Here is a 14,912-nt window from a genome sequence, read left to right on the forward strand (position 1 = left end):
TGGTGTTTAGTCAATTTTAGTATATAATAAATTATTTAAGAAATAGTATAGATATTATTACTTATTTTTGGATATTATTTTATTGTTTATATTTTAAAGTTTTCATTTCAAATTGTTGAAACTTTTAAACGTTTCTTGTATTTGTTTGTCCTTCAAAAAATTATTTTTGTCTTTTTCTAACCAAGATAAGATAAAGAAAGACTGTTAACGTTTGCGTTATGTAAACAAACAACATGTGCAAAATTTTCCACAGTATTTTTACACTTAATAAGTCAAGATTATAGTACATTTTTTAGTTTTTGAAAACTTACGACATTAACTGATATTATATTTCTTAATTTGTTTGAATAGTTGAAGCTTTAATTAAATTTTTTTGACAGCATATGTTTTATAAAGTTCACGATGTATAACATTTTTATAATATTTGTATTTTTTATTGGCTGCCAAGCATCTGAACCAACTCCTATTGTAATATGGCACGGAATGGGTATTTTTTGATTTATTTTATTAAATCATTAACAAAATTTCAAAGTCAGACTAGTATTTTTGGCTATGGAACTATAATTTATTTTTAAATTCAGTTTTACTTTTTTGTGTAAAATCAATCAATTAACTTAAATTTTTAACTTAAAAAAAAAGTTAACTATAGACTATTAAACCATATAATTTTCTATAATAAGTATTTAGTAAAAAATGTTATAATATATGTAATATGTTTATTTGTAAATTTTCAACTTTCAGTACCTTGATAAACAGGTGATTCATGCTGCAATCCTCTTAGTATGGGATCAGTAATGAAGATGATTGACAGGCATTTACCTGGTGTTTACATCCACTCACTCCAAATTGGTAATGGTTTTATGAGTGACACTCTAAACGGATTTTTCAAGCCAATTCCTGAACAAGTAGTTTACTATTTTGTTATTTTTATTGCTTCTTAGTAAGTCTTTGTTTTATTATTACTTTTATGTTTCTGTAATAGACAATTCAATACTGGTTCTGTTTATTCTAAAAAATAATTTATGCACTCTATTTTATTGTTTTTTTAGCTATGTATTATTAACTAATAAATTGCTTAAAAAAGTTTTTAAATCAAAGTTTGTTTAAATCAACCATTAAGTGTTTACAGAGAAGTAAGATAATTCAAAGTAGTAGCTCTTACTTTGTGCACCTCTACTCTCCTATTTTAATATGCTCAGATTTTTTTATAATTTGAAACGATTTTACGAACTAAGTTTATTTTGTCTTTTTTAAATTGCTATAACATTAATTAACAGTTTTAATACATTATTTACCTCAAGAGACACTTGAAACAGAGAAAAAAGTGTTTTCTAAAAATGATTTGTTTAAAGTTTATATTATTGTGTGAACAAAATTTAATTTTAAGTAAGTTACTGTGCACTGTTTTTGAAAAGTTTGAGAACCACAGAGTGTTACTTTTATTCGAGAAGATTAACTTTTTTATTATTTCTTACTATTAAACAAGTTAATCTTATTATCTTAACCTAAAATGACTGTTTAAAAGTAAGAATCAGTACTGAATTATTTAAAATGAAAAGATTTTATTTTTGATACAATTCTAAATTTTTAAATGTAACAATATGACTAAACAGTAAAATTTTATATTAGTACTAAATTGTTGTTTTAAGATTTGATTTTACAAAGTTGATTCAAAACAAAACATGTACTCATAAGGTAATAAAGTATTTAATAATGGTGCTTACTACTTGATCATAACTAAATATTAATAAAAACAATAGTTTTGTTCTCTTTTTCTCGTCCAAAAATGGTTAGTGTTTGTCTAATAGTTTTAATCAGTAGTTTTGTTTTTATACTTTATACATGACAAAATTTAATTAAAAAATATTTATTACCATGATTTTGAAATAGCTTTAATAAGTAATTATATTTTGTGTTTGAGAAAAGAATTTTATCTGTTTAATGTAAGACAAAATAAATTGATTAAAATTTAAATTTTTACTTTAAAAAGATTTATAAGATCAATGAACATTTTAAATAGGTAACAATGGCTTGTGACAAAATTAGAGCTGATCCTAAACTCGAAAACGGTTTTAATGCAATCGGTTTTTCACAAGGTGGCCAATTTTTGTTAGTAATTTTAATGATTTAATTAATAGTAATTTAGTAATTTAAATTATATTTTATATAATCGTTAAGACGGGCAGTAGTGCAACAATGTGGTAATATAAAAATGAACTCACTTATCACATTTGGAGCCCAGCACCAAGGTGTATATGGTCTACCAAACTGCCCACCATCTGTGACATTCTGTGACTCTATCAGAGATTTGCTAAACAAAGCGGCATATAATCCAATTGTACAGAACAGGTAAACTTATTGCTACTTTTACATTTATAAAAAGTCTGTTATATTTTTCTTAGTTCATCAAAGAAAGTTTCATATATAAATCTACAAATCCTAAATAAGTTGTTATTACTTATAATTAATTTAAAATTAAGTTTAATAATTGTTTTTTTTACATGTAATAGTTTTACCTTGGTATTTCTTTTCCTTTAGTTAAAAATGTTTCTTTTCAATTACAGATTACTAAATTAAAATTAGCTTTTTTTATTGATAAAAGATAACGATATCTCAAAAGTTCTAAGTGATGAGTTTGAAAGTCAGTAATATATGTTGTGATTTGTTTAAATTTCCACTTTAGGTTTACATTAATATTGGTTTAAAGGTTTTTTTTTTTCGATTTTCACCAGTCACAATAAAATCTTAATTATTCTTATGAGGTTCTATTAGTTATATATCTTTGTATCAGTAAACTACTCGATTAAATTAAAAAAATATTATGAGTTTTAAAATATTTATAAAAAACATGTTACAGTATATAAGTAGTAAATGTTAGAGTATTACACATCAAAATAAAAATACTCTGTAAAATGCCTCTGTTTATCCGTGAATCCCATAATTTGATATAATACTTTATAGTTTTAGGGTTCGTTTTTGCTTATGCCATGCGTTTCTTGAACTTTTTTTTTTTTTTTTAATTGTAAAGTTGATTTTTTTTTTACTTTTGTGAAGTAACTAATAGATTTTTCATTTGATTATTTCTTGAATTAAATTAATGAAGTTACTTAAAACAAATAAATTTAGTATGGAAAGTCTAAAAATTATAAAAATAAAAATATATATTCAGTTTTTATAGTAAACCGCTTCAAGTATCTGTACTTTAATATTTAACGAAATATAATAACATTTTTACTAAATATATTTTAGACAACAGTAATTGGTTGTGAATATTTATTATGTTTGTGAATATTATAATAATGTAATACATCATTATAACGTCTTAAATATTTTTAAAAGTACGTACAATGTTTTAAAAACCAACACAATATTAAAATGGAGTTAATTTTTAATTGTTAAAACATAATCATACATATGTAATATTTACAATATTTAAATTTTTGTATATTTATTATAAACAAAAAATTGTTGTGTAAAAAATTTATAATATGAATCAAATATTTTCAATCAAGTATAAAATGTATTGGTTGCATTTATTCTTGACTTATACTTTTATTTGATAAAAATTAATAAAATAAACTTTTATTTTCTATATTTATTTATTTATATATATCACTATTTTTTGTAGAGCTTTTCTCGGTAGTAAATAAAATGTTGTTGAGAAGGCTGACATACAAAGAAACTGCTTCGGAAGATATAAAATTTATTTTTGCATATAAAACTTGTATTTACTATGTGCACGATTATAATTAAACTAAAGTTTCACCTTCCCGCTTCCTAAGTAGTTTATTTTTTTAAAGTATACTGCAAAACTTATAAAACTGTACAAACAAAAAATACTGTGACGTAATTTCAAAACAAGCAGGAGTCATGTTAATACAAAAAGTTTCCTGTTTTTCAAACAAATAAACTTAAACTGCAATTTTTATTTTGTACTAAATTTTTCTTATAGAGTAGTTTTGTTCTCAATATTTTGTAAAATTCAAAAAATTGTACCAAAGTAGTTCAATATATAAAGTATTTCTTATTAAACAAACTTAAGCTGAATTTACGGTAAATTAAGACAGTCTACTACAGTTCTATTAATAACAATTTTTTAAACACAGCTTTATAAGATTAGCTGTAAAGCAAAATTTAATTGAAACTATAACAGTTGTAAAATAAGGTATTTTATAATTTGCTGTGTTTCTCATTTTATTGTAATAAAACAATTTGACAGACTCGTACAAGCAGAATACTGGCATGATGCTGTAAACACACAAGAATATCTCACTAAAAATATTTTCTTGCCCGATATTAACAACGAAAACGTAATCAACCAAATGTACAAAGACAGGTTGACCAGTTTAAACAAGTTTGTCATGGTCAAACATCTTAATGACACTATGGTTGAACCCCTTGAAAGTGAAGTCAGTTTATTTTTTTTCGTTCGTATTTATAAACAAAGATTTTTAATTTAAAAATTAGATAATTTTTTTAATACCTTTATTGTTTATTTTTTTTAGTGTTTGTGTACAAAATTTAAAATATCTTTTTTTTCTGATTAAAAAAAATACTTTGTTATAAGTTTGATTACATAAGCTAATTAGCTATTCGAGCATAATTTATGTGTATATTTATTCAAGTTAGCCATAAAATACTTCAGTACAAATTTTTTACCAAACAATTTTTCTATTAAAAAAACTCTTTGAGTTTCTCACTTCATGTAAAGTAGTATTACAGAAAATATCTTATGCAAGTTGTTTGAAAACAATAAAATTAAGTACTGTTTTAAGTTGAAATCTTTAATTAAAACTTTTCTGAAAAGATTAAATTAAGTTTTTATAACTCTTTTATTAGTTTTAAGTTTTGTTTAACTTAGTGTTATTTTTTTAGTGGTTTGGATTTTACGAGGTAGGATCGGATCAAAAGGAAGTTCCTCTTCAAGAAACTGATCTCTACAAAAATGTATGTTCAAATGATTTGTAATTGTAGTTATTTAGTTGTATTTAATAATATATAAGCTTTAAAGAGTTATTATTAAACAGACTTATGTATACACTTTGTAATGTATACAACTTATTATAAATATTTAGTAACCGTTATGATATGTTTTTATATCTTTAAATAATACTAAATATTGTAATGTTTTTACAAATGCTGATTATTAATTCTAAATACCGTGTTTTTGGTATTATTATTAATATTTCCCAAACGTGTTCAGTTCTTACCCGCACGATTCCCACCCGATCAATTCCAACCCGAGTCAAATCCCTACTGATCGATACCCCCCTAAATCAAATCCCATCCAATAAGTTCCCACCCGATTAATTCCCACTCAAGTTTTTCGTAACTTTTGCAAGGTTTTTTCTTTTGCCCGTCGGCATTTTTGTACGAAGTTTAAAAGTGCCCGTCGTCATTTTAGTTTAATATTTTTACAAAGCTGTTTATATAAATTTTGTCAATTTAGTATTATCAAATATTTTAAAAAAAGTCAAAAAAAAGTGACCTGGCGCAAAATATGGTACCAGTAAAAAATTGATGCCATGCAAACAGAACGCTTTGTGCAAAGTGCAGTCATAAATAAGTGATAATTCGTGGAAAAGTGACACCTATGCAGAACTAACACTATGCAAAAATAACTCTCCGTGCAAAAGTTATGCTGTGTAAAATTGACGTGCAAAATTGTTTCGGTGGGAATTGATTCAGGTGGGAATTGATCGGATTCGAATTGGCTCAGGTGAGATTTGTTTGGGTGTGAATTTATCGGGTGGGAATTGATCAGATGGGAATTGTGCGCGGGTTGGGACTGAGCGGTTTCCATGCTTTTATACCGAATTAAATATGTGTTCATATACACTTTAGAGTTATTTAGCTCATTGTATCGTAAAAAGTAAACTATTATATTTACAGATCAATAATTAAAAAAATTAAATAACAAGTTTTTTTTCTTTAGCAATTTTTATAATTTCTGTTCGATTTTTTTTTAAAGTTAATGTTATAAACGTAGGACTTGTTAGGACTGAAAAAAATGGAAGAGGATGGAAAGTTGGTGTTTTTGGCCACTGAAGGTGAACATTTGCAGTTTACTGAGCAATGGTTTGTAACAAACATTCTTCAGTATCTTCAAAATTGATATTTCTACTTAAACAACTCTATTAGTTTGTTAACAACTTTTCTTATTATAATTTTTATGCCTCAGTTTTTTTCTGAAGTAAAATTTATGATGGTGATCAATTAAAATTACTGCAACCAATGCTGCCTTATATTAACTTTTGTTTGTTTAATTCTCTCAACACTAGGTTGTTCTTTAAAGTTATTGAAATAATTGTTTGTTAATTAAATTCGTTTTTAAGATTGAAATTTAATTATTTCTCAATAAACTTGTTCTTATAAATACTTTACTTTTAATTTTTACTATTTGAACTGCAATAGTGTGATACTAGTTATTTTTTTCAAAGTTATTAGTGTAATCCAGTTTTATTCAACTCTTTCTAAAGCTTTGCACAGTAATTTATTATAAAGCAAAATCTTGCACACTAAACTATAAAAATATAAACTGCTACTTTTCTGTGTTGAGTATTTTAAAACTTGAATAACCTGATGAGAACTATTAGTTTATGTTATATTTTATTTTTTCTAAAAGAAAAAGCAAAAACGAATATTTTATTTTAATAAATCTATTAATTTAATTAATGTTTTACCCTTTACCATTTTTTTTTGCAAACTACAGTAGTATATGCACACTAATGTGCTCAAGTGCATTCCATTAAAACCTCCGTGTATTTTATTAATTCGAGATATTTATAAACACATTCATAAAAATTGATAACAGATATAGTTTTTATTTTTTGAAAAATTTGACAGCCAAAAACTGTAAAAAAAAAATTCTATAAACTTTAATCTTTGTACTAACGTACTGATTTTTAGCATAGGTTTTTTAAGATACTCCCTGTAATCTTTAACGAAATTACTAAAATTGGTAACAAACTTCACTAAAAGTATTTAAAAAGAAAATTTAAATTGGATGTCAAGTTTCAAACAATTACAACTAAATAGTTAAGAAAGGTAGCTTTTGAGATAAATTACAGTAGATTTAAACGTTTGTTTTCTTTTACTATTGTAAAAAAGTGTTTTAATGAGCAATGCTATCACTAAAATATATATTTTTTAAAGATTTAACTAATTAAACGAAAAATGTTATTAATTTTATACCATTTACTAACAGCTTTATTCCAGAAAAATAAACTTATAGTTTAAGCAATTTAAATGATAAATAACTATTTTTATATTTACTTTCTATTACTAACTGGTATTGAAATTACTAAAACAGGCATCTTGTAAAATCAAAAAAAAGTAATGCTCTAGTTTTATATATTTTAGTATATTGTATGTATTATAAAATATAACCGGAATATAAAATTAATAATTAGGTTTAATACGTTTTTCATATTAGATCCGACTTCTACAGATTGTAAACGCTTGTTGTTGACAGCAAGTTTTAAACTATGCTATATACTTTCATTATTAGGCTAACCATTACAAAAAAAAAATAGAATTCTTCTCTCTAATAGATTATTGACCAGAAAAAGAACGAAGTCTCCTGAAGAAAAACCTTGAAGCTAAGAAGTTCGTGGTTTATATTAAAAGTTTATTTTTTCATTAATAGTTTCTTAGTGTTCATACCAACAGTAATCGAGCGGAGGTATGAAGAGTGGGTCTCTTTTTTGGCTTCTGTTTGTAAGGTGACTCATTTTCAGATTTTTCTTTGCTGTTACAGCTATCCATATGCACCGAGTCAGGAAGGTAAACTGTAGCTAAACAACACCTCATTTCTTGAGGGTTGCTCAGCTTGAGGCAGGCGGTTATTGTTCAATGAAATGAAAAAATTCTTCCTATTGACGAATACTACCACTGGCACAAATTCTTTTTCAAAATAGAATTAACCTTATATTCGGTTACTGCCGCATTCCGTGTTGTATCTACGAAGCTGAAGTGATCTCTGAGTACAAAATCAAGGCATAAAGTTTAGAATCGAAGTGTTAACCATGCACTGGGATCTAACTTTCCCTAATAAGAAGTGACTCAACAGAATGTCAATTATTGTTGGAAAATTTTTCAGAATAACACTGTATACACGGTCAGACTGGTTAGTTGGCTCCAACTACAAATTTTTCGCAAGAATTCTTTATCACCTAAAGAACCGAATTAGGGGACTAAGAAGATTTTTTACAAAGGTGTTATAGACTTAATTTTTTCTAATTTTTTTCAAGTTTACTTCTAAAACTTTAATTTAACTAAAAAGATCCACAAGGCAGTGGAGGTATGCAAAGATTTTACAGAGCTTATGTCAAATCAGCTTTAACATATAAGGCTAGTAAAAAAAAGCAATAATAAGCAAAAAGTTTAATAACTAAAATTTTTAGATTATTTCATTGAATTAACCAAAAAGTTTATAGTCTAAACTAATCAAACAGTTTTCATATAACTAAGATTAAATAAACTTAAACAAATTAAAGAGTTTTTGGTACTAAAATAACAAACAGTATAAAAATTAAACTAGAAGGATTAGTCTAATTTATTAGATTGACTAAATAGTTTATAGTCTAAATATTTTTTTTTTTTTTTTTAATTTGAAAAGATTAATTTGTAATAAAAACTAGATAACAAAAAGGTTTTATTTAATTATGACTAAATTAACTTCAGATACATTAAAGAGTTTGTGGTACTTAGAAAGCATTCATTATAAGAGTATATAAAGTTATTTTAGTCGGAAATTTTAAACTTTACAATAAAGATTACTAGGAACTGAAAACACTTTTAACAGTTTTCAATTATAAGGAAAGGAAGTAACTTAATAATTAAACACTTTAAAGTTAGCATTATAAGAAACTAAATTAAAACACGTGGTACATTTTAAACAAATTTGGAGCTTATAGTTCTTGATTAAAGCTAGTAAATCTTTGTTAGGAATCAAAATGTTGTTTCAAAAGCGAAACCTGTTTCTATTTAAGACACAAAATAAAAATTCACAAATCATATATGTAAAACAAAATTATAAATAGTAATAAATACTCATAGGAGAACTATTAAGGTAATTTAAGTATTTTTTAGTAAAATAATGTAATCTAAGAAAAAATTTAGTTTTATTAGTATTTCAAGCAGTTTGAAGCAGCAAAAGAAAGGTTTACTTAATTCAAAATAGGTTAGTAGTTCCCAAAAAGTTTAACTTTGTACTTTGTTTATTTTAAAATACTGTTGGTTTTAAAAAAGTGTGGACCCTGATTTAATTACTAAAATTTAGCTAGACAGTTATAATTAAACTTATAAATTTGCAAATAAGTTAGTTTATTTTTCATTTAGTTAGACTAATTTGAGGTATGTGGATGATAGACAATATTGCAGATAAAACTTTAAATAAAGATTATTAAGAAACAACTATCTTAACTTTAGCTTAGGCTTGTAGACAATACTGAAGATTTAAAGCAGTACAAGGTTGCAGAAAAGTATAAAAAGATACTGAAAAAAAATCTAAAAACAAACTAGAAACTTCTGCACTATTGTTTGAACTAAAACTTTCGATAACCGAAAGGTTTTTTCGTGCATCAGGTCCTAGGACCAATTATCTAGAGCGCTTTTTTTGTAGTACAATAAGCAGTATAAAGTATAGATCAAAACCAAATAAACTTAATTTTTTTATATAAAACAACTTTTTTTAGAGTTACGTCCTGTAAAATTAAATGTATATTTATTTTTTAACTATTTTTGTTAAGAAAATACTGTACCAACTTTAAACTGAAATAAAAACTGGGTACTTAAATGCCAACAATAAAAAAAAGACAAAGTTATTCTAGTTGTTTGAATTTTCGAAAATGTTAAGTACTTAAACAATTATCTTTCTTTACTATATTAGCATTAAACTCATGTTTTAGAAATTAATTAATAGCATAACAAAGTTTACTTACATTACATGTACAGTAATCTGCCACTTAGTAACGCACTTCTTAGGTACGTACTGCCGGTATGGTCCGCACTTTATAACCGAAAAACGCTGTGTTCAAATTACAATTTTTTGAAATAAAAAAAGCAAACCTTAAACTAGTTATACAAAAGCATTACATCTAAAAATAAATTATGCTGTATAAAATTAAAATAAATTAAAGTTAATGGAATTTTACAACAAGCTATAACTTTACAAATTGTATATAAACTCTAATATTAAAATCAAACATATTACAGTTAATTTATTTAACGAAAAAAAACGAACAGTGCAATATGATTTTGAATACTAGATGGTTAAAACATAGGAACAAAAAAATACTTTTTTATTCATAAAAAGTTTAGATAAACGAAAATAATGAACAGCACAATCAACATTTACGTACTCAATTTTTGAAACATAAATGTTGTATTAAACAGAAATTTTAGACATAATTCATTCAAAAACACTTCAATTTAGCAAACAAGTAAAATAAATTTCAGCTAACACTTATCAACTACTTTTGTTAACAACTAATTTTAAAATTAAACTTTGAGTAAGTAAACAGTTATAGGTTTCATCAGAAAATATTTAATTAATATAGCTAAGCGAAGTTAATTAGAGATAGATTAACAGTTTATATTTACATAATTACAATTTAAGAAAACGTACGAAAATAAAAGTAAAACAAACGATAAGTAAAATTAAGTAAGCGACACACCACATTTATAACAATTTATAAAAATTAAAATTATAAACGTACTGTTGCTTGCATAAATTAGGTCTAAACCTTTTTATAAATAAGAATTATAAAACACTTAGATGATAAACATTACGTGCTTTACTTACAATTGAAAAATGACTATCATTATAATTGTTTGCACAATCATAATTGTTTGATAAGTGTTCGGCAATCGCCGATGACCTATTGGATGGTTTGTTCAAACCTGTGTCCATCCAAGTTCTAAGGGATTTTGAAATATGTTGGTCTCTTCTGATATCAAATCTCTGAGACATTCTGCCGATTTACACACAATCACAGTGGCATTTGAACTTACAAATTTAATTTAACTAAATAAATGCTTAAATACAATACATAGATCAAAAAAAATACACAAGACCTCTAATATACTTTCAATAAATATCTTTTGTAATTATAATGAAAGTTTTTGGAAATTTTTCTTTGATAGTCATTTGTAAACTTCAGTGTTTTAAACATTTTTGTATTAATCTTAATAAATAAATGAATACCAGAATATCCTAGGTACGCTATGCCATTTGGGTACGCACTTTTGCGCTGCGTTCAAAGTGCATACCTAGGTGAAAGGTTACTGTTTGCAGTATTTTCAAAATGTTATAATATTGTCAGACAAAAAAGCTAACTATATCTTAGACATTAAGTTATAAACGTTTTAGTTGCGTAAATTTTGTTTTGGGCTATTCTCACAGACGGTTTTTTGTAACAACGTATGTTTCCATATTACTAAATAGGACAAAACAGGTAGTATATATTCAGGTAACTTTTTTTGACTGTCTTGAGATGCAGTTAAGTACTTATTTAATTAGGTTGAACAACTTTTTTTAACAAAGTTAATAAAAAAATTACTTACTATAGTTAAGGTACATTTCATAAATTGAGTCAGGGTTAATGAATATTTACTTCAAAGAAATTCTTTTGGACTTAGAAATGCATGTAAATTAATCTTAATATCTCAATAAAAGAGAGTAGTAAATCAAAGTTTAATAACAGGAGTTAACTTTTAATAATCCTTAATTAGTCTGAATACTTAAACTAAAAGTGTATGTTGTAACGCCTAGTATTCTTTAAGAAAAAATTCCGTAACTTTGAGAATTTTTAGAACTACTAGAAATTATATTAGAAAACAATAAAAGGTTTGTAATTTAAACATAAAAATTCTTAACTTAAGTAAAGTAACGCCACATGAAAGTCCAGACTTTGGCAATGTTAGACTTTCATCGATGTTTTCTTTGTAAATTTAGTAAATCACAATTATCTTTAATGTAGCCGAATTTAAAAAATCTTGACAAATTACTCAGTAAGTTTAAACTGTTATAGCGCTAATTTAATGTTTCAATTAAATTAATATACAAATTACTACTTTGTTTTAATGAATTTTATTTAAATTTTTTTTTTCAAAGTTTGAGATATAATTTAAAATATTCATTTATAATAAGTTAATTTATTTATAGCAGCATATTAAATGGTTTATTATTCAAAAACATGTCCACTTTTTATTTCTGTAATTAGTGCTTACGATGAAAATATTTTGCTGAAGTATGGTATTTTCAAAAGCTGACAACTGTGTTTAAATTCAAACTATTGACAAACTAAATTACTCTGTTGTACTTGTAAGATAAACTAAACTAAAAATTTTTTTTTTTTAATTTATGGTAAAAAGTTCAAATCTGTATAACCTTACTAATTAAACTAACACTTAAATTTAATTTGTAAGTTTTATTTATAAATTGCTATAAATTATAAAATTTTAAATATTAAAATTTTAAATGCAGTTCATTAAAATAGGATTTAATAAGTTATTAAAAGTTGGCACAATATATTAAACTATAGAGAGAGATTTTTTTTTACATTACAAAACAAAAGATATTAAAAAAAAAAACGTTTTAACTTTTATCAGTAACTGATGCACAATTGACTATATTAGCTTACTCATAGCTTAGGGTGAAATAATTTTACGCATTACACTTCAAATAAATTTGAGATATAAGAACTAGCAAAACTTTCTTATAAAAAAATTATATAACAAAAATCAAGCTAGTTAAGATACCATAAATTTTTTTTAACCAATTTTTAATTGTAAAATCTTAAAACTCATACTATAACTTTTAAAAAAACTTATTAACATAAAAACTGTGCAGTTGTCTTTTTTATAATACAATTTACCTTATTCATGGTGGAGTTTTAATTTCTAAAAACACTGTTTAGTACAGGGTTTCCCATTTCAGAAATTTGAAAAATAATCGCCCCCCACGATTTTACAAAGTAGTTTTTTCTCTTGAGTACAAACTTTTGAGCCGAAAAAGTTGTGTTTGAAATGTAATTTAGTCTGGTATTTCTTATGCACCCACTTTTTGGCTGTGTTTAACGTAGTTTACAGAGCTCGAGAAAATAAGTTACATTTGTTTTTTTATAAGCCCAGTAAAGTGTATTAAAATACTTAACTATTAAAAAGCTTTGTGTAATCTGTAATCAATCCTGTTTAGATATGAATTGTTTTGAAACTAATGAAACTTTTAGGGTAGTGGTGGACAACTTTTGTAGTCAGCAATTCATATTTACTAAAAAAAAATTCTAGTTTCAACTCGTTAAAAAATGTAATTGTGAGCTGCATAATCTAAAAAAACAACATATATGAAAAATAAAAAACTCGAGCAAAATTGTAATAAAATAATTTAGTATTATTGTGATCTAGGAAATACTATTGTGAACTGAAAACCAAATTTAAAGTGTATTTCAAAATATTAAGTATCAAAAAACTAAATTTTGTTTATTTTGCACAAGTAGTTTTCAAGATACTTAGCGGGTCGAAATTTGACTGGATCTTAACCGTACGTTATCCATCTGAAATCTTAATTTAAACCTGACATTATAATAATCTCTTATTTAACGAATTTCGGACATTTAGAAGTTAATACTAAGTAACTTATTTAAGCCGCACAAAATACTTAAATCGTTATATAAACAGGCATATTCTAAAATTACTATACCAGAAATTAAAAAACTATAAAAGAATGAACAGTTTATTTTACACATAATAAAATAAATATTAAAACATAATTTCTGATCTAGTTTGAGGAAGTTTGACCAACTGGTTGATTATCTCACAATAATCATCAACAGCTTCAGTTAATGCAGTAAAATTATTAATTTCAATGCTAAAATATATTATAAGCAAGTTAGTTGTAAAGTTATAGACTACTTTTAAACTTTTTAAACTATATGTTTTGTTGTAGAATACCATTAAATAGTATTTGACTTGGAATAACCTTTAGGAAACTAAACCCTAATTTTAACATTTTCTTTTTTCTTAATTGAAATTCAAAAAATCAAAATTTTTACAGTTAATTCTGTGAACAGAAAGTGATCGATTAAACTATTCTTTTGATAAGGTTAAAATTTTGTTTTGTAATTGTAGCAGTCTAATACTGTTTAAATTTATTTTTTCTCTACTTATTAGCTTATAATAATTTACCAGAAGAAAATAGTGAAAAACTAAAAGCTAGTGTTGAACTATTAAAATAAACAACACATTCTAACTGCTAAAATATTAAAAACTAAGATAAAACAAAACACAGTTGTATTAATAGTTTAAATTTCCTTAATATATAGATTTTTATAAGATTATATCAAGTTATAGATTTTAACAATAATAAATCAAGTTAGAAAATAAAATTGAGTTTAAGAATCTATTAAATGAAAAATTTGAAGTCATTTAAAATAGAGACCTTAAATATATACTCTTTTAAAACCAAAAAAAAAATTTGAAATAAAAATTTTAATGGTTATTAAGATTTTTTTATTTATACAGGTTAAAGAAGTAATAAAAAAAATTTGTCAAATAAAGGTGTTTCAAACAAATACTTTAATGACTATGCTATAAAAACTTTTAGTGTTATGTAAAACCCAAATATAAACTACAAAATTAACAAGGTCAAAATAAAACAACTATTAACAGATTTAAAACATAAACCATTTAATAAATACAATAGACTTCCGCTTAAGTTCGCACTTTGAACAAAATCAAATAGTGCAAACTCAAAAATTGTTACCATTTTTTTTACACAATGATAAATTTAAATATGTTATATGCAATAACGTTATGCATACACATGAAGTCAACTAAAACATAAAACAAACATTCATTAAATGATCTATATAAGCTATTAAATATTATTTAGTTTTTTGTTTTATTAA

The 14,912-nt window shown here is 24.6% G+C and overlaps 1 protein-coding gene across 1 annotated transcript; it reads left to right on the forward strand.

Annotated features, from left to right (window-relative positions):
- The first annotated feature begins 384 nt into the window (after positions 1-384).
- Positions 385-6,926, forward strand: LOC145831720 (palmitoyl-protein thioesterase 1-like). The gene is made up of 7 exons (XM_082939072.1): positions 385-487; positions 757-905; positions 2,021-2,109; positions 2,179-2,349; positions 4,220-4,409; positions 4,876-4,947; positions 5,990-6,926. The coding sequence occupies exons 1-7, from the start codon at positions 403-405 to the stop codon at positions 6,113-6,115; spliced, it is 882 nt and encodes a 293-aa protein (XP_082795198.1). The 5' UTR covers positions 385-402; the 3' UTR covers positions 6,116-6,926.
- The last annotated feature ends 7,986 nt before the right edge of the window (positions 6,927-14,912 follow it).

This window comes from Thalia democratica, chromosome 1, assembly GCF_965202585.1.
Source record: "Thalia democratica chromosome 1, ktThaDemo2.hap1.1, whole genome shotgun sequence".
NCBI lineage: Eukaryota > Metazoa > Chordata > Thaliacea > Salpida > Salpidae > Thalia > Thalia democratica.